Source organism: Ptychodera flava, chromosome 10, assembly GCF_041260155.1.
Source record: "Ptychodera flava strain L36383 chromosome 10, AS_Pfla_20210202, whole genome shotgun sequence".
NCBI classification, from domain to species: Eukaryota; Metazoa; Hemichordata; class Enteropneusta; family Ptychoderidae; genus Ptychodera; species Ptychodera flava.
The window spans coordinates 28,861,095-28,881,903 of NC_091937.1; the positions used below are offsets into that span (position 1 = coordinate 28,861,095).

The window sequence follows — 20,809 nt, forward strand, 5'->3', positions numbered from 1 at the left end:
TGAAACGTATGAGTTGGATGGCCGCGATTAGTGAGGCGAACGTGAAATAGGGAAGTTTCACCCTGAATCACAAAAACTAATTCACTTCTGCGCAGACTCAAAGGTAACACGTCCGATGTTAAACCAGACCTAGGCTGCCAAATTTCAAATAGGTTAGTACGAAGAAGGGGAGAAACAAGAGAAACTTTTGCAAATGATTTTATTTTTGAAAATTCCTCCGATTTGAACCAAGTCTAGTTCGTCGTTAGCACTGTTGCAACCTGAACTGGGGAGTACTGACGCGTTGTAAACGCATTGGGCGTTAGGCGTGGCACACTTGTGGCATCCGCCTTGCTTCTTGTGAACTCCATAGAATAGTAAAGTAATATCAATCACTATGACAACACAATTCGGAGCCCATTGGCTCAAATTCGGAAATGGTCGTGAGAAGACGTCTTATTCTGAAGATGACGTCAGAAACAATCCATATTTTCTCGGTCCTATTTTGCCACAGTTACCATGGAAAGAGAAAATGTAAACCATCACAGATTTTAAGCGGGTGGCCACTTTTTAAAAACAGCGCCCTCACATGGGCATTTTTGAATACAAAGGAACGCCCCTTTGACCATATATGGGCATATATAGATTACAGGTGACTGGTACCTTAAGGTGGAAAGTGCTTGCATTCTGTGGCCCGGAATGTTTTCTTATATTATGAATAGTGTTGAATGTTTCATCCCTCTTTATACAGTTAGAATCACGTAATCAGTAGATTAAATGCGAAGTCTATTTATTTATTTATTTATTTATTTATTTATTTATTTATTTATTTATTTATTTATTTGTTTGTTTGTTTGTTTATTTATTTCATCTATTTATTATTTTATTTATTCTAAAATCCTATGCTACCAAGTCCCATTGTTCCTTAAAAGAAAAGACGACATAAAGGTGAACAAGATAAAGAACAACGAAGTGAAAAAAAAACATTAACAAAACTAGAGTACAGAAAACACACGGAGGGGAAGAAATAAGGAAAACGTGTTTGAAGGCATATTACGTTAAGCAAGAAAAAAGTTATGCTATTCCGATTACCCGACCTACCCTATTTTTTGCCTGCCGAGCCTAAACTTTTACAGCTACGTAAACACGGAAGTAAAAAAAGAAAGAAAAAAACCCGTAAAATCACGTGTTCGTTACTCAGCATTCATTTTTGCTTGAACGAGGATGTCTTTTATGTTGGGTTTTTTTCCTTTTATATGTATGATACGTTTTTCTGGAAATGTTGTGGTCAGTGTTTGATCGCACTGAACCCCTGAAAAGTACATATTTAAAAATAAAAATATTTTGGAAAAAAAATCCCTGCCGACCTACCTACCCTATTTTTGAAAACCATATTGTCGGAAGAGCACAATTTATTTTTTTGGCCTTACATCAAGAGTGTGCAGCTAAACAAGCCGTATATCCGTAGAAACTCTCTTTCCGGGCGTTTACCCTTCCTTGACCTAGTTCACCTGCTCACCAACACGACTTTAAAAATAAAACTCTGGTATTTTTTAAACGTGCTCAGACACGAACTCGCCAGCATAGGCCTTAGTTCTCATCGTCAAACCAATGAACCCATTGTCGCGAACTGAAAAACCTGACATCTGAAAGACTCCAGGCTCAGCGGTAAAAACTTTTCCACAGACTTAAATATTTATAATTCAGGAACATATATCGTGTAAATGACTACTAACAACTATTTAAGTGGTTTTAATATGATCCAATAATGCGTGCTCGAAACGTAAATACTTAACACCACAACGACATAATAGAATGTTTTAAGTCCTTTCATGAAAGACTTACACAGATCTGAGATTCTGAGAGATACCGATATGTAGACATTTTTCTTCCGTTGCATTTCTATCAGTTGTAATGGCAAAAACCTGAGATGCGTATTTTTTGTTTATATGCCGGTCATTTGTTTTGAAGACGGTTCCGAAAACACGCACTTTTGGACATGTCTTTAGAGCAAAAAAGATTTCATGCTACAGTACACATACGACGACGCTCTGAGCAACGTGTCAAAGGGTTGATCGAAGGTCGCACAAATTAAATACTTCGTCAACATTATTGCACCCAGTCTCTAAGGCGCAGTCAAGTGTTGGCATGTCACAAAATGGCTTACTGGGGTTGGGCCATGCAAGGTTGACTTATCGATTTTTATAGACTTATATCGTTAAATCATGGACTAGCTTAGTGCGACCTTTGGCTCTTTTGTGAGGATGAAGCTGTGCAATTCCATGGAAGCAACGTCGATCTCTCCAATCGCGAACTGCAGGCCACGTAATATAGATAGCAATTGTTTTACGCTAAAAGCACAGCATATTCTGTCATATTGACAGGGGGACAAGTGTGATGTACTTTAAAATTACCTTGTTGCCGTGAGTGACGAGTGTAGCCCCCTTAAGAGTGTGTTGGATGGTACCTAATATAAACAAGCTTCGCGGGGTAGGTCTGTTTGGAAGGCGGACGGACAATCTCCATGTCCTATACTCGCACCAAGGACAACATGTAGCTGAAATATGAACGAGGGTAAAACCAAAGCCTCCGGAAGCACCGTCACGGTCAAGGGCAACAAAGTCACCATACACATCGACATCCGTGGAGAGAAAATTGGCCTGTACCCACAGCAACACCAGGGAACTTTCCGAGCCACAGGAAAACAGACGAGAGAATCCGGTTCGCAGTCAAAACAAGGTGGGTCATTCGACAGGCTTTGGCCTCAACGATACATGTCTGTATATGTTGAGTTCATAGAAGATAAGAACATAGTATATATCCATGATATTGATTCCGATGAAAATTTAATATCTTCAAAATTAAATATTATCGACACAGCTTTATAAACTGTGAATTGCAATGCCTGAGTGTACCTTATATATGCATAATGATTGTACATTGAGCAGAATGTAGTCCGAGTACTAGTTATGAGAGGGGTGGGGAACACAATTTATGAGCGATAATCGATGTAAACATTTAAACGTCGAGGTAAGCCAGCAGTAGATTCCGACGAGCGCGAGGTTAAATCGATGGGTTAAGTCAGCTGATGCTTGTATTCAAACAATAGTACCATATCCCGCCACGGTCCCAGATCACAGAGAACTGAAACAAGCAAACAAGCCTGGTGAAGAAAGCTTAAACATATTTGCGAGCAAAGTACAGTGCTAAGAAATCCCCGGCTGTGGGATTATGTTTTATGCATTGAAAGCCAGGGCTAACCCCTATCTCGGTGTCAACAGCGCATACACGTAATCGTGTGAGTTTTGAAGAATCACGTGATTTTTGAAGAACTACCTACGAGCGTGCCTACGTATAAAGTCATTTGGCCATTTTTTTCTAATTCAAACGAAATTAGCGACCAACACGAAACCGTTGATTCCTAATCCAGGGCAACAATTAACAACAAAATATTAAAACGGTGGTGATGTGTTTACTTGCCCTCAAGACTTTTTCTAAGAAAACTTGGGATATCACTGCGATACGGCGCTTCGCTTCTGCCTATTATCGAATCACAAGCTTATAATCCACCTGATTAGGCTACATGGTGCATTACTTAATCAACAAGACGAAATACAAAAATTTGAAGAGAAAGGTTAGTGATTTTTTTCAGGGGAACATCTGGCATGATGCTCAACTAGTTAAAGCGCCCTCTCAATAAAATATGCACATATGATGTGTTTCCTTGGCGTGCACACATACATCATGTGGGTGTTCGTAGATGCATGCATATATACGTATTCATACACATTCTCCCATAACTCGCAGGTCAAAATGAAAATCCAAGAAGTCGTCATCCATCAAGGCGCACGCTATTAGAAAAACAAGAGAACGAAGAAAAGAAGCCGATGAGGGCATCCTCAGTCATGCTCAAGGGATTGTACACCAGAAGGAAGCCAGTCTACCTCGGCCCAACACAAAGGGAAAACGTGAAATGAAAAGATGCCGTGCAGAATGATGAAAGCGATTCTTCCAGGATTTGATATCATTACAGAGCAAGGAATAACATAAGAAAATTCCTTTTCGAATGGAAATAACTATCATTATCCATAAGAAAAGTGGGCTGGCTAATTCTCAAAGTATAGCCAAGTTCATGTGCGGCAGTTTAGGTGTTTGTTTTGGGGATTCATTTGTTCAGTTTTGTTTTTGTCCTTTTTCCTGTAAAGGATGTGCCATTTGAACTAGTACAGGAAAGGGGTAGATGATTAAGGTTAATTGCGCCGATTCTTCCTTATATGACCAAACGAAATGGAAAATAATTTTATTTCATATTCTGTAGTGGCAAGATGGGTAGACTGTACACCAATATTAAAGGAGCTCTGTCACCTTTGCATATGGCAACTAATTCAGGTAGAACGTGCCTCGGGGACAGATTTTCGGGCTTTCAAATTTTATCAATTCTATTCTATTCCGATCTACCACTTGTGTGGGCTCATTTTAAAGCTCTTTGTATAAGAAAAGTTTTCAACGTTCTAGTTATTCGAAAATCCAAAATTTTGTTTTTCCACATAGAGTTAACACAGGAACGGCGACCATTTTGAATTTCAAATATTGGAAAATTTTTAAGTAATTTGTTTCTCTAGCACCAAATTTTGCAGGATGACCCCTGATTTTTATACTTGATTTGATGAAAGAAAGGTTGAAAGTTTCACTGAATGCTTCAGCAAAAGGTTAAGAGACGCATCCTACCTTAAGCTATGAACCACCCCGGGACGGTATACTACGAGATTTTGGCCAGTTCACGAGATATATGCACAAGCGATGGCGAGTGAATACGTGGAGCGAGTTGGTTAAATCGAGTGGTATACCCATTGCTGAGGTGGTTTGTTGCTAATATATCATGACAATATATTGAAATTCTGGCGTGAAACGTCAAATGAGAATTTTCTCTACCTGAGAGCTCGCACGTGTTCCAACCTTGCTATGTCGCGAATATGGCTCGGCTATTTTCACTTCTCGGCCAATTAGATCGCTGTATTTGCGCCATCACTATACCGATATTGCTTAATCAATGTACAGCAGGCATCTCTGACATTCCATCACATTCCATGCTAACCGTTTGCTCATGAGCTGCGCGAATTTCATGAGTAACAATTAAGACTCTCGGACGGAGGACCCAGAGAGAGTATATCATGGCTGACAGTTCATTTACCGTATATGGACATGTGAAAATTTTAGGTAACATAGTAACTTCAAGGTTGGATTGACTACGTACATGACATGCATGTCCCCGGGTATTTTTGGAATGCTCTGCAGTTTAGATTTGGTTCAAGTCTGTGAATAAAACCTAATTGAGTGAATGCGATGTAGCAGAGTAATAGCGACTGGTTTTTTTTGTTTTATTTTTTGTTTGTTTTTTTGTTTGTTTTTCTCTGCTATCTAGTAGTGCTATCGCGTGATTCCTGTAAACACTTCCATATTTCGATCGCGTTCACTCTGCAAATCCACTACCCAGAGTGTCCACTTCACTGACACGAAGGTGGATCGTATTGCGCAATCTCTGTCAAAACATTTCAAATACAAAGTAATATCAATGCATTAAAACCTTGCTGAAGTGACTTTATTTTACACAATTATCGACTTGAACCAAGTTTATCTGCAGTTCAACGACTCAGTTTTAGTGAACTTTCACACACAAAAATACCTTCAGGGTGGAGGTAAGCAGATGCAAATATTTTTCCGATTTCATATTTAGCTGTATACATCGTCTTTTTTGTTTTAAGTTACTTTCTTTAAGGGGTCAACCATGGTTTTTTTCGGTGGGGAAGTAAACAATGGAAAAAACCTGCAAGTATTTTCTTTTCAACGTAGAATTTATTTTTATTGGTCCTCAGCAATCAAATGTACTGAACAATAATTATTTTGTAAAACATAAGAAAACATCAATCAAAATGAAATACAGGCAAAAGCGTGTTTACAATCATTTGATCAATATTTATTTCTGTTCAATAAAGAAAGGCTAATGTCTTTAAAATCTCAATACCTCATTTATTGTACAGTGGCAAACACAGACAGTTCGACACCTTAATACTGCCACTGAGGGCGCCCTTCTAAAACGGATGCCCAAGTGCAGCGCACTGGGCCGAATTGAGGTATAATTTAATTTCCTTATAATGCTTGTTGCTACGTGATTTCCATACTGACTCACACCACTTGAACATGGGGAGAACCACTTGTGGAAACGATATGAGAGCAGTGTGTTTAGCTGTTACATGGTGTGTGCTCTGCTCTGCACAAAGTATAACACTATTACCCTAGCTAATATATGCATGGTAGCTAAAATATTACATTCTACATTATGTACATAGCTATTACTTCTATTTGTCTGTATGTTGAAAATCTTTCTATTATAAGCTAATGTTGATGCAATTTTGGTAGCATTATTAAAATACAATTTTGGCTGCATTATTAAAATACAAACTGCTTGTGTGATTTTACACAAAATGTCAGCCCATAATTTCTTACAGGTAAATGAAAAAAAATTTCAGCATAATTCTTCCTCACAAAAAAGTCACATACTTTTGACCTGTCTGTATCTACAGACGTGGATTTCCAAAGAAAACCCATGAAACACATACAATAGAGTTGCACTGAAGTCATTCATTTGAATTACACACGACCTTTGAACCGACAACGTTCACAGCAAAGTTCATTCACCTGCCCCATTTCTATGGTTGGCTGCGCTGCCTTTCGTGAGCAGCACAGCCAGCGGTAGAAATGGGACAGGGGACCTGACTAACATGATGTGGCCTGCAGCATTGATACACTTCACAGCACTACTATCAAAGTCTGCTAAAAAATTACAAATGAATTCATGAAAATAAGCCTCAACTCTGGAAGCAAAGATTAGATCACTAGTATTCTGTTGATTGGCAGAAATTGGTGACTGAAGCCAACTTTGACAGAATGATAAAGTGTTTGTTTGCTTGCTCATTTTTGTGACTCCGCTGATATACAAAGGAGACTAAACGTGTGAGACAAAACAATTAACAGAGAATCAAAAAGCTTGTCTCTCGAGGTATTTTGAAAAATCGCCTGTCACTGGTCTATTTCTGTATCTTTCATTATTTCACCAATCTGTAATTTTTGTTTGCCAGGTGTGAGAACCTATGGCATTGAAACTGTCAGGTATTTGCACCAATAGCATTGAAACTGGCCAGGTGCAGATAAACCTCAATTTGGATGAAATGCAATCTCTGTTCAGATTTTTACTGCCTATACATAAATCTTTCAAAAAATTAAAAATCTTAATATGCATACTGAGAAGCTTATATTGCAGTATCAATGTAAAAATTTTAACAAGTGCAAAGTGACGGTTACAGGGATTTGCAGCCATATTGTTTTCTCTCGTCCTTAAAAATGTGAAAACGTGAGTGATAATCGTCTTGAACTAGGACATCAAAATTTATCTTCTAATGAGCTGCAGGTTGCCCTGGATCAACATTGAAGAAATAGTTCAACAAATTTGATGTTAAATGTTCACCCCATTTCCCTGTGAACAGGTCCACAAGCATCATTGATAACAAAGGATTTGGGCCAAACCATTGCGGTGGAGAGGTAAAACAAAGCCATGCATTTTAAAATCTGTGAACCACTAGTTTTGCGTCTAGCACACTTGAAATGCAAGGTTCAGTTCTAAACCACATAAATTTGCATAACTTACGGTCAACACCTGTTGTTCTCAAAAAAATGCTCTTTCATATTTAGACAATTTTTTTTTTAAACCTATTGCAATACACCTTCTCTAATACTGTACAGCACCGTTAATTTTATACATCTAAGAACAAATTGCAAACTTTTTGTACCTTCAATTCTCGCTACCTTAAATAGCCTTTGGTCAAACTGCGTGATATTGAAATGCATTGTGGGTAAAAAATCAACTTCTCACCACAGCAAGAGCTTGAGATGGTGATAAATACCTTTAATGAAAATACAACAGTTTTCATTTTAAAAAGTTCTTTTAGTTTGTGAAACGAGCTATACTCCTGTATCTTTCCATCTTTTTTGGGCAATTCCTTAAACTTTACTCTGGCTTCTGTTATGGTATGTGTTTTACCTGTAGAAATCCACCATGTTGAAACTATGGTCGACCGCCTGAGATTTTTATGACTAACTCAGTTGGCACAACCGTATTTGAGGTAGCGAGAATTGGGCATGGACCTTTAACAAGGATCCCATCAATGAAGAGACGATCAGCGCTGTTGTATGTACACATTCCAAACCTCGTTTCCTTTCAAATTTTGATGAGAACAAAAGCAAGCCAACATAACACTGAACATCTGAAAAAATTGGATAAAATTGCAAACAATGCGAGATTTCTTGTTCCACTAACTGCAACTTTTGACAAATTTTACGATTTCCGATTACTTTTCCAACTACTGTTTCCTGTCCTATTCCTAGAATGTGCTTGGCGTTGAGCAAGTCAACATAGCATGCGAGGGCGTAATGCCAATGTTACTGTCGACATCTGAAGTTTTGAATCCGGGACAGGAGTTCATCAGTCAACAATATCTCTGCACTGGGGATTAGGAAAAGAAAACTTGTTTTCTTGAACAAATGTGATGAAAATATGAACAAAAGTTGCAGCTTATGTCCCTTTACATCTCCATTTTAAGTTTTGAGAAAAGTCAATTGGAACATAGGGTTAAAATAAATTGATCATTATATGGTTATAGACAATAAAACACAAATTTACATCATCAATACGTACATATTCCATTTCATGAAATGTTCCAAAAATTTGATACTAATAGCATCTACACTACATAGATTGGATTAACAACTACAATATGGATGCTTTCACTTCATAAAATGATATGCATTTCTCAAAAGGTAATACCGTACTATAAAAAGGTGTGAGGAATTCACTCTAGAATTTTTGAATTAATATCACCAGCTCTCAAACTCTGGGAAGTTTTCACTGACTCTTACTACTGCCTGATTTTAAAAAAGCAGTCCCACGGTAAACCACTAACTGATCAAACTAGAGTGAAAGATCCATCGCTAGAGGGCGCTGTCTACGTCGCTAGAGGGCGCTTTCTACACTATAAGGGGGAAGCATAGAGAGCGGCCTCAAGCAACAGATCTTTCAGTCTACAACCAAACTGTGCAAAAGCATGCTTCTCATTGATTCCAACACTCAGACTTTGACACAAATGATCAAAAAAAATATAATTTTCTCCTAAATTCAAATGGCAATGCACCATGAACATAAGGACCTGAGTCATGACATTGTTGAAGACATGGATGTGAGTCTCTCCGAGCAAACTGACATGGCAACTCTTTGCAAATTTCACTACTGTCGACTACTGTTGTGAACCTGGAGAGGAATTTCGGTATGTCAGAAGAATATATGATCAGTACTGAGTTTGATACATTTTTGAATCATCAAAATACCAAATTAACAAATCAAAAGGTGACGTTTTACCGATAAGCAATTAAGCATTACATGTAAAAGTACTGTTCAACTCATTAGGGGACGACTGCATTAACTTGCATGGTACCTGAAACCCGAGTCCTTGCCTGAGCAACTCGGGTTACAAACAGAAGACTTTTAATCCCAAAGGTGTGAATGTTCCATTGTTATGTTTATCTAATCCAGCTGGTGCTATTGTAGTGCCATTGTAGGACAGGCAGGTCTGTGACATTGATCCTCTAGGGAAGTCGGGTATTCCTAAGTTAATGGAGCTTTCCCGTAATGTTTTAAGGTTGTAAGAACCTCGAAAGTGAAAGATTTAAACTCAAACTTTCCTCCATAAAACTTGCAACCATTCTTGTACCAAATCCAGAATAGAAATCCAGGGACACCGTGCAAAGTTTGGAACAAGAGAAACAAACTGCCTAACATTTACCGATGTTTGAAATTCAAAATGGCCGCCACCTTTATGTTAAGTCTATGGGGGGAAAAAAACAATTTTCATTTTCAAAAAACTAAGACTGAAAATTTTTCATATCCGAAGAACTTCAAAATGAGCCCAAACAAGTGGTAGATCAGAAAAGAATTGTAAAAATTTGAGTCAAATATCTGTCCCTGAGGCGCAGTCTACCTTACGTGTAAAGTATTCTTTACAGCATCAAGTAACAGGAATACAATTTGTACGATACTATTCTGAAAGCAAAGCTTTAGACATTCTATAAAAAGCATGACTCAATCTGCCAAATTTTGTATGGCCAATGAACCCTCTAAACTGATGACATTTCTGAACACCTGGCACCAGGCAAAATTTTTCGCATGATGGAGAGCTTTCTCGGGGCAGAGGTGAAGAAATTTATAGTTTAGGTGGTAGGCTGAGCATGTCCTGTACAAAATCTTGAAGGTTTCACTTTGGTAAGGCAATTTGTAGCTTTGTGCATCAGACATTTACTGGTATGATCAACTTTCAAAACTAAAAGCAGATAAAACTGATGATGGGTGTGATGTGTGAAAACGTGACGATCAGCCTCGGTTGCTCTGATTTCAATAACGACAGTGAAAAGTTATGATTCAAAACAGCCTAAGTTTGAGGATTTTGGACCAAATACGAGCCATTTTTTCCGATTAGCATGTCAAAAGAAAATCAGGTTCCGCCCACAGAATACGAAACTTACAGTTCAGTCTTGTTGGCTAAACCTCAAACTTGTGCTTGCACCGATGGCAAAGTGAGACGCGAACAGCGAAGAAGCAAGCCGCAAGCAAACAGAGATTGTGAGAGCTTGATGTCTAGTCCGCTTCGTGGCTCACTTAAACAAGCACTGCAAGCACAGGGTCAAGGTCACGCTACCAAGACAACTTACTGGTTCAATGGCATCAGTTCTTTGTTTTATCATGGATGTACTTTTTACATCCATGGTTTTATCAAGTAAGCACCTACTCTGATCCAAGTAAACAAACTACACGTATCTCTATATCTAGTACACTACCATCTGATTTCGGTGATCACAGTAGGGTAAACAAACACAATTCCACTGGAGTTGCTTGGAGAAATCACACAGTAGTGAATTTTGGAAGAAAACCTTCAAACTGCCTTCCATGTCCACAATTTATTAGCTTTGAAAGACACTGTGGGAATCCTCTTTTACACTGTCCTAGCGTCACTGATTGATTCTGGCACTTTAACCGTGAGACCATCCATTTCCTTTGTCACACACACTTGACAACCCAGTCTGGAGCTGGAAAAAAAAGATACAAAATTTGATTGTGAATGTCAGTGAGATTAGGGAACAAAAATTGAGAACACTTTGTTCCATGTTTGATGTCATACATGCCTTCATAATTTTGATAGTTTTTGGGTTTTTTTCTTTTTTTGTGATAAACGATATTATTCCTTGGCAGTATTTGCTTTCCAGAGTAGATTGGATTGTGCCACATTGAATATATACAAGGGACAGGTGACTGGATACTTCTGAATGTCCTGTTACATTATGAAAATTCAATACAACACATGCCATGTAAGGTGGCTTAAACGGGAAGTTACAGGACCGTGGGTGCACAATAGGGGGATTACTGATGACGCAGTCATTTGCATACACTGGGCGGGAGGTTTTGAATTCTCGTAGCATTGCTTTGACCGTATGAGAAATTTGAATAATCATGATCGGCACTTACGTGACATACGCAAAGAGGGGTCAAATGGTGGTACAGGGAACACATTTTGAAACGTATGCTTTCTCTGATGAAAAACGGAACATTTTTTCAGTTTATTTTCCACTCAAGTTTAGTAGCTATATGTATATATTCACAGACATCATATGCAAGATTCAATGACAATGAACGCCTGAAACATGGCAAAATTATGGGATTCTGGAATCAAACACGGCACAAGCAATCTGCAGCATGGCGTTTTTGCATTTGCATATATTTATGATAATCTAGCCTTTATAGGGGAAGTTCCTCTTTAAATAAGTACCCACATTAAGGTAGAATGCACTTCAGGTACAGATATTGGCTTCTCACATTTTCACAATCCTCTGCATCAGTGGACTAATTTTGAAACTAGAGGATCAAATGACAACTCATTTTTTCCTCAGCAGAGTAAACATAGGGATAACAGGTTTGCAGATTGCATTATGAAGCTGTCAACACAACTTGAAAAAAGGTGTATCTACAGAACACTGGGTACAAACTTCCACATGAACACAGAATTAGGTTTTCTTAGGGGGTCTTCCATAGCTTTTACTGGACCTTTTAGGATTGTGTCCATTTGTAAAAATTGCTCAGTGTGGGCCCTGCATTCTACACACAGTGTAGCCTTGCAGCAAGTTACAAAGCGAGGGCAGTGCGAGCTTTTGTAATTGATAGATGGCAGATTTCCTGGTGCAGAGAGGGGGAAACAATTGAACAAGTGGGGAAGATTTCAAAATAGCAATGAGAGGGGGCATTTCAAAATTGCTGAAGAACAGCCATCGCAGACAATACAATGTATGTCCTTTCCCCATCAAACTTAAATATTGTTCAAAATACATTATGACATACCAGTACAATTGCATATTCACAAGTTAAGATAAATTCAGTTACAATTTCTCAAAATCGTATGATTGGCTGCTCTTGTTTAGTAATTGCTCCTATCGTAGTACTTGCTCTGACTTGGAATTAATGTCATAACATTATTAGAGTAATCAGGTGCATTTAAAAAGCAAGTCAAACTTTGTTTACTGAATCTTGCCAAGAAAGTCCAGGGTATGGTATTCTTTTCTCTCTGGCTTCGATATCCATGGCTGAGCCTATGAGCTTGCGCAGCTATGTAAGTTCAATAAAGTGACAGTTCACTATTTGTAGTAGATGGATTTTGGATAAAGATGTTTTTAAGATAATCCTTTTTGTCACAGGTGTTGATAACCTTGCAGCCTGGCTGGCTGCATGTGGGGAAACTCACTGAGACCAACTGCTCAGTTCACCGAAGCTACAGTGTACTATTGTGCCCCAGTGGTGACCCTTGACCTTGACGCAAAATGGCTGCCAGCATGCAGCGCACACAGCTGATGTTATCAAACAGTGTGGCATGTTTTATCCCAAACAAAAATCTATTGATGTTTTCAAATTTATTTTCTTTTTTTTTCAGTTAATTTAGTAGTTCTATAAATTCATTGCTTGCAAATCTTGCTCAAAGTAAAAACTCTTGAAGCTGGGCTGTGACGTACGATGACACAATTGCAAGAATCATGGGATTGCAATGGCGGCGATTAAGCCATCAAAAATTACTGCAGTGATGCATGCGTGTCAGTGAGCTGATTGTGCAAGTTACTACATTAATATACCACAGACTGGGATAGATCCTGTAAATTTTCCATCGAATGTACTTGAACTTACGTATCTGTTAATCCGTATGCCAAGTCCAACATATCCAATTCTTCATCCGTGGGCTGCTCGGGTAAATTGTCGTAGACGTCTTGCTCAAAAATCAAGTGACACGTGGAGCAGGCTAGCGTTCCTTCACAAGCACCTGTTGAGATCATGTTCGTGGAATGCCCGAAGTGGTGAAAATTAATGAGCGCATAAGTGTATCTTGAAATAAGAAATTATGCTTGGATTTTTTAGCTTGACACAAAGAAACTGCAAAATGAAAGTATCATCATACTTAGAGAAAATAAATGTTAAAATGACTTCAGGAGAAGCAGTCTTTCTGCAAAGTCAACAAGTACATGTGTCACGTTTTTCGACATGTGAGTCCAAACTCCTGCCACAGCAGTATACACATACATTGATAGGCCATGATGGAAAGAGCAAACCTTTGTTGCCAAAGGGTCTTAGAGCCGCCCTAAAACAGTCTCTTTTATGGGGATCATACAGACTGTTTAGGGGGAAATTCTCCAGCCTGAGGGAAAGCAAATGTATGCTGTAACCCAAATACAGTAGACTGAAAGATCCATAGCTCGAGGGCGCTCTCTACACTCCCCTATAGTAAGAAGAGGGGAGCGTAGACAGCGTCTTTAAGCAACGGATCTTTCAGTCTACTAAATACAGACAGTCAATATGTAATTTGTGACATAATTCATCAGATTTTCTCTCTGAAAAAGGGAGAAGTTTATCAGCCATCACTCATCTAGGTCGCAGAGGACAAGCTCATCTCCTTTACATATCCCAGGATCCAAGCCAACAGATAACCAGTGAACAGTACTGGGAACTGTTAACCAGTGAACAGTACTGGGAACTGTTACATGTACCAATAACTGGTAACTGGCTCTTTGCATGTATCAGCCCTTAAACCACAGGGGCTCAGAAGTGGCTATATAAGTCAATATTACAGCGTTTTTCTTTCTTATTCAATGTTAAAAATAAACTAGCTGAAGAGCACAACACTTGTGTAGCTGTCTTTTGTGTAGCTTGTATTGGCATGTATAGTGCGCCCTCAATAGGGAGTGTGATCATATGTAAATGCGACCTTTAGTTCCGTGACCTCTAGCCATGCCTACTTCCTGTCCTCGCTATGCTTACTGTACTAGTACAGTAAACACACCGACGTAAGTAAACACAGCGACGTCTGTACGCATGGCCGGCCATATGGAGAGGGAAGTAGGCATGGCTAGAGGTCACGGAACTAAAGGTGGCATTTACATATGATCACACTCCCTATTGAGGGCGCACTATATATGCCAATACAAGCTACACAAAAGACAGCTACACAAGTGTTGTGCTCTTCAGCTAGTTTATTTTTAACATTGAATAAGAAAGAAAAACGCTGTAATATTGACTTATATAGCCACTTCTGAGCCCCTGTGGTAAAACCATGCACACATCATAACTGCAATTGGACGACTCACGACAGAGAGTTTTTTTAATGGTGTGTAACAATTGGAATTACTGCAATTATAGCCAAGAATTGCCGATGGAATTATTGTGCCGTACTCGGATTGTACAGATGTGGATAAACTCTGTCTGTCCAACAACAACGTTTCCTGCTGTTACTTGGAAGTACAGATCATAAAATGTGATTTCAATGATACTAGAACAGCAGTTATCTACATTGTTCATGATTCTGGTTTGCATGACTCCTCTAAGTCTGCTAAATAATTCTATGAAAAATTTCTATTTTGCATACTAATGAAAAACTGTGAAGTGGTTTATTTCCTGAATCAGTCCCGTTTCAGTATCAAATGAAAATGTAATACAAGCTACTTTAGCTAGCTCTTAAAGTTTTCCCCTGAACTCCAAATCCTCATCTTCAAACACACTTTGCAAATGTTATACCAAGACAATAAAAATACTATTTACTGCTGAGATTAATATTGACCTCACTCTACAAATAGAACATAAAGTTCTATATCATATAGATGACGGGCAGTTCATTCAACATTCTGATGTTGGTCAAAGGGCCTACATAAACATGTTTATGCAAGTAATGAACTTGAAGACACTGAGAGGTGCTCTACAACGAAGGACATCATGGAGAGCGCCCTCAATGATGAATCTTGTTGGACAAAAATTTCATGTCTTGGTCCCTTACCGTAGCCATCTATGTCTACATCATTATCAAGCACAATGTCAAGCAGGTTCTGTCCTTCTTTGGCTTTGACTGACACTTTTTCATTGTCGGGCAAGATGTAATTGACTGTGACCCTGGAAGGAAAACAAAAATAAACGAAAGAGATATTATTTTTTAAAAGAATTGAGCATTTAATCGTACAATCCCTTGACAAACAACACTAAACCTAGGTACTAGTAGACAAAATAATGTTAAATCCTGTGGGACAAAGTCTCGGGCCCTTCTAAACAATAAATTCTCTGCAACTAACTACGATTGTAACCCCATTACAGTATCTATTATCTGCAAGTGTATAAATTGGTGAACACTGTGATTTGTATATGTATAATCACTGTTTATATAAGGATCATATGGCAGTAAATTTGAATAACCTCTCAAAAATCATTTTTGTTGTTCCCCAGTACAACCGCTGCAGCGTTTCTGGACAAAAATTTGGGCCATCAATCGACAGCATAATACACTTGAAAAGGGTGTCTCAGATTTCTTTTACCTTCCTAGTTTATTTTTGTTCCAGACTGGTTGAGGTATAACAATAGGAATCAATCACTTCACAAATTTGTTAGCACCATAGAAAATGATCTAGTGACACTGATGCTGATAGCAAAGTTTAGAATGGGCAACAGTATCTTAAGTTTCAGATTCCGATGAGATACCATGTTTATCTTCACAGACAACACAAAATCCAAAACACTACACTGCCACTATCTTCACAGACTTCAACAGTCTGTTTGTCAGAAATACACGGCATGCCTTGGCTTGTCGTTACAATCATGACTGACAATGTAAAAGCTATCAAAGAGAACTACATAGTTACTTTCTGTATCAGAGAACTTTCAAGCAACAGTGTTACTCACATATTTACAAACAGATTCACCTTTGAAACCGTTTGCTCTTTAACGTAATAAGACTACTTTGCATGTCGATGTGTTGAAATTTCTTTCACTCTGCCATGTACAAATATGAAATAACAAATTTCTTGCATCAAGGAGACTTGAGTCAGTATGGCAAAAAGTTCATTGGAGGGTGCATTATCCTACTGTAAGCAGTTGTGGATATCGGTATCGAGGATTTCAATGACAACATGTCTGATATACTTTTCATACAGCCATCAATTTATCAACCAATGTGAGATTTGAAAGAAAATCCACAACCTTTTCGACACCTTGTGCCCTCAAAACACTTCTGATTTAAAAAATATGGAAACTTATACTAAAAGCTAGTTCTTATGCAACATATCAGGTATTTTTTAAACTCATATACATTATATAAGTAAATTAGTGCGTGTATAAACTACACGTTTGAAACTACAGTGTCACCTCTGCAGCGAGGTCATTGACTTTGTGACCTTTGACCAATTCTTACGCTTTGCTAAGTTTTTTTCATATAGCAAATAAAGAATGAATAATCTTAGTGTTGGGAAAAATCAAGGAAAAACCACAGAAATGTCATAATTGTGAGAAAACACTGACCGTAAACATCCAGCCTAGCATAAGTATACACTGTGGAAAGCACATAATTCCCGTCGATCTGGCTTATGATACTATAGAATGCATACTCAATCATGTGTTAATCCACCGCTATTTAATTGCCTGAATACATGGGTTTTTGTGCCCGAGAGCAGGTGACTAATTTGCCTGACGCCGGGAGGGCAAATTGTCTGCTGCTGCAGAGGACACATAAACCCATGTATTCAGGCGATAATATTTTTATTACATGCCTCTTGATAGTGAACGCTAATATGTTTAGTTACATCATGGACCTAAAAAAGGTCCATGTTTACATGCAGGGCATTCTCAAGCAATTTTACCATTATCAACCAGCTTCACACAGATGTTAACAAAAAGTCAAAGTAGCAGTGACGCATGGATATTTTACATTTAGTGGTAAGCGTCTGCTTTGACATCGAAAAAACATTGAAGGGCTTCACTGGACCGGATAACTTGGACACGGTCAGTACGTCTCACAACACAGCTAGCTTACTCCCAAGATGTTCCTATTCAAATCAGTGCACTGATTTGAACTCACATGAGGCATGTAATAATGACCATGACCATGCTTCCTGTAACACTGTGACTCTGACAGCACCCAGTGTTCATAAAATCTTATACCGCAACAGTTCCCAGAACTAGAATCCATACTGAAGATTGAACAAATGAGGAATTATGCCAATGATTTATGATTTGAGTATGCCTCTGTGACATACATGTACATTTCAACTCTCAAACTTTTACAATATTCTTTTAGCCTACCACTTGTGAGGGCTCAGTTTGGAGCGTATTGGAGTGAAAAAAGTTTCCAATGCTTTACTTTTGAGAAATCAGGAATTTTATCTTCTCCAAAGGAAATAACAGAGGAATGGTAGCCATTTTGAAATTCAAACAATGGTAAATATTGGGTAATTTATTTCTATAGTGACAAAATTTGCATGGTGACCCCTGATCTCTATTCTTGATTTTGAAAGAAAATGGTTTAAAGTTTGCTTGATGAAAGTATGAGCAAAAGTTTCAGGCTTTCAATTTTGAGTCACAAACTACCTTAAGGCAGTTATGCTGCCATCCTGCAACATAAAAAGTGTATTTTTTATGTTTTGAGAATGTAGAAAAATTTTCTAAGTTCATATTGAAGGATTTTCCTGAATTTGCTCACAGTCTGTAGCACTGTCACCAGCCGAGCGCCATGACAGGGTTCAAACAAGGGGATTTTGAGGGATGGGACACCCTGTCGTTTTGACAGCCATGTATTCATATGTTACTGACCATACAGAATAATATAATGTCACAACAAAAGAATATGCAAATTATAAATTGTTAGGTAAATTGTCCGCCCCTCTGTTTGTCTATTAATGTGTGAGAACACTGCATGTAATAGTGGCTACACAAATACGGTAAACTTGAGTAAAAATTACCTATTTCTATGCTTCACCTACAAATTTTGAAACTTTTCACAGATGATTTTCTGAATAGTTTAACTTTTGGGTTCACACAGAACTAATTCACTGTGTTCCAAAGTACAAAGTACATTATGCATCATAAAAATATGTCTACATGCGGCGAGAGCAAACCTACAGTGCACCTGATTGTTGCCTGGCCAAAGGGTAACAACATGTAGGTTAGGTCATTTACCTCCTTGGTTAGGTTGTCCTTTAATATTGTGGGACTGTGTGCCATTAGTGGCACACTGTACCATTCCCTGATGATTTCAACCACCACAAAAAATCATTAGGGTAGGTTGTGGACTATGGTTAGGCAAACCATGGAGGTCTTTCTTTCTACTACCTCCATTGGCAAACCATCCATGCAATAAAGCATTGGTACCTTAGACCACACGGAATGGGTTGGCTGTTTCACTGTCTATGCCCATGATTATTCCTGTAGTACACTGTATGAGACCATGGATATCTGTGTGCATGCAGGTACATGTATACCACCTCCATAATGTGTGCTACCATGGAGGTCACAAAAAATGACCTCCATGATGCTACCTCAATCAGTCAATAGCTGCCTACCTTCTTTCTCTATAAAAACCTACACTTGAGGTAGAGAGAGTTAAATTACTACGCAGTTAAATTTTCTTTCTATATGTTGCACCACAGAGGTCACTTTCATGGTTTATACACATACATGTAGTCATACCAATGGTACGAACATAAACATGGCACCACCGTGTGGCAGGGCAAGGAAATGCCTGTTCAGTTAGAGGTCATGTTAACCTACTACATGTAAAGCACAGAATCAATGGACGTCCAGCCGTTCCCAAGGTCTGTGGTTCAAGATTACTAAGGGCTACTGACAAATGTGAACCCTTAGGTTCACATTTGTCAGTAGCCCTTAGTAGGAAATCTTACGCCCTACGGCACGTTCGAAAGATTACTGTATACAATGCTTGAACGTTGAAGAAAGTGTGTCACCGCCGCAACTTACGTGTGTAAACCGTACACGGCCAATGCACGTATGTGTGATCGTGAGCACCGAAGGTTCTCATCGGGCCCAAAGACCCAAACCGGCAGGTACCGGCGTCTTTCCCGAGGGAAGATCACCATTGCCACTTACGTTTCTTTCTTCGCAAGGACAGCTGCCGAACAGTTAAACTTCCTGACTGCTGGATTTCGCACATTTTGCCCTACGACATCGCCGAGTGGTCTACGCAGAAGAGCTATTCTGCTTGCCGCAGCGCGGAGATAAGAAGAGAGCGACGCCATTATTAATTGGTGGTTTGAATGAGGGCGCTTTACAGATACAAAAAAGGAAGGCAACTTTACGCATCGGGTCTACCCCCGGCGGTGGCAGTCTCCGGGTTGGTGGGTACCCATGCTTGTTACCCAAGTTTGAAAAGTACCCCTTTCCTAGAATATTTCTCAGAAAAACACCCCTATTTGTGGCAAATCTGGGAGAAATTAGCTGTAAAAAAAAACGTCCTTTAATTTCAAAATCTAGGAGGTTAGTATGTTGACTTCCAGGGTTGACCCTTGAGGTTGACTTTGTATACATGTACATACATCACAAATGTTTGTCCTCACCTGATTTTAGTCACATTCATACACAATCATCTTCCTTATCCGTTTGGATCTGGAGTTCTCTGCTGGCTCCTGTGTGACAATACACCTACGTCATATGTACATACAAACGGACGGTATTGTTTTTCATTTTCTTTGTGAGTGAGACTAGACCAGATTTAGTGTCCTAGGGAGATTATGAAAGGACTACCCCTAATCTCGGAGGTTACTCTGAAAAAGTACCCCTTTTTCTCGATTTCACGGACCTAGAATCTCCGAGATGACTGAAGAAAAACACCCCCTTTTCCGTGAATTTGGTAACGCGCATGGGTACCCACCAACCCGCGGCCGGGGACTGCCACCACCGGGGGTCTACCGTTGTAGAGAGTGAATGCATGATATTTTGCGTGGAATACATTGCGAGATACCGGTGAATCTAGCGTTTTTATCCTGATCGTGTGAACTGGGTCCCCGAAAAACAGTTTCATGGAATCTTAGATTGTCCTGATGGACTGCAGTATCAAGGCACCCCTTCGTCAGCCGCTCTGAGATAAGCCTATCCTTCTCTGAGAAACGGGGACTTTGGGAGATACCAACATTCAACTCGTCATTTCAAGTGCTATCAGAAGATGGAGTTGATGATGATTGTTCGAGATTGTTGGATGACACAGTAAATGAATAAGTTGCAAAAGATTATCTAGGCCCACAAAACAAATACGCATGCACCTACATGACAGATGTAAGACATCCCCGGCAAATTTGTGTAATAAGCTTAAGCCTCTAAAATTAATACTTGTAGTCACTAACGGAAGACGTTCTATATCTTCCGTAGTAGAGAGAA

General features: G+C 39.0%; 1 protein-coding gene and 1 long non-coding RNA gene across 2 annotated transcripts; one reads left to right on the forward strand and one right to left on the reverse strand.

Annotated features, from left to right (window-relative positions):
- Positions 1–2,150: 2,150 nt before the first annotated feature.
- On the forward strand, positions 2,151–9,919 carry LOC139142446 (uncharacterized). Its single transcript, XR_011554399.1, has 2 exons — positions 2,151–2,718; positions 3,787–9,919. It is a non-coding gene; the product is annotated as an uncharacterized lncRNA (long non-coding RNA).
- Positions 5,813–19,705, reverse strand: LOC139142441 (adrenodoxin-like). Its single transcript, XM_070712382.1, has 4 exons — positions 19,526–19,705; positions 15,438–15,550; positions 13,304–13,436; positions 5,813–11,166 (listed from the first exon to the last, which is right to left on the reverse strand). The coding sequence occupies exons 1-4, from the start codon at positions 19,672–19,674 to the stop codon at positions 11,073–11,075; spliced, it is 489 nt and encodes a 162-aa protein (XP_070568483.1). The 5' UTR covers positions 19,675–19,705; the 3' UTR covers positions 5,813–11,072.
- Positions 19,706–20,809: the final 1,104 nt, after the last annotated feature.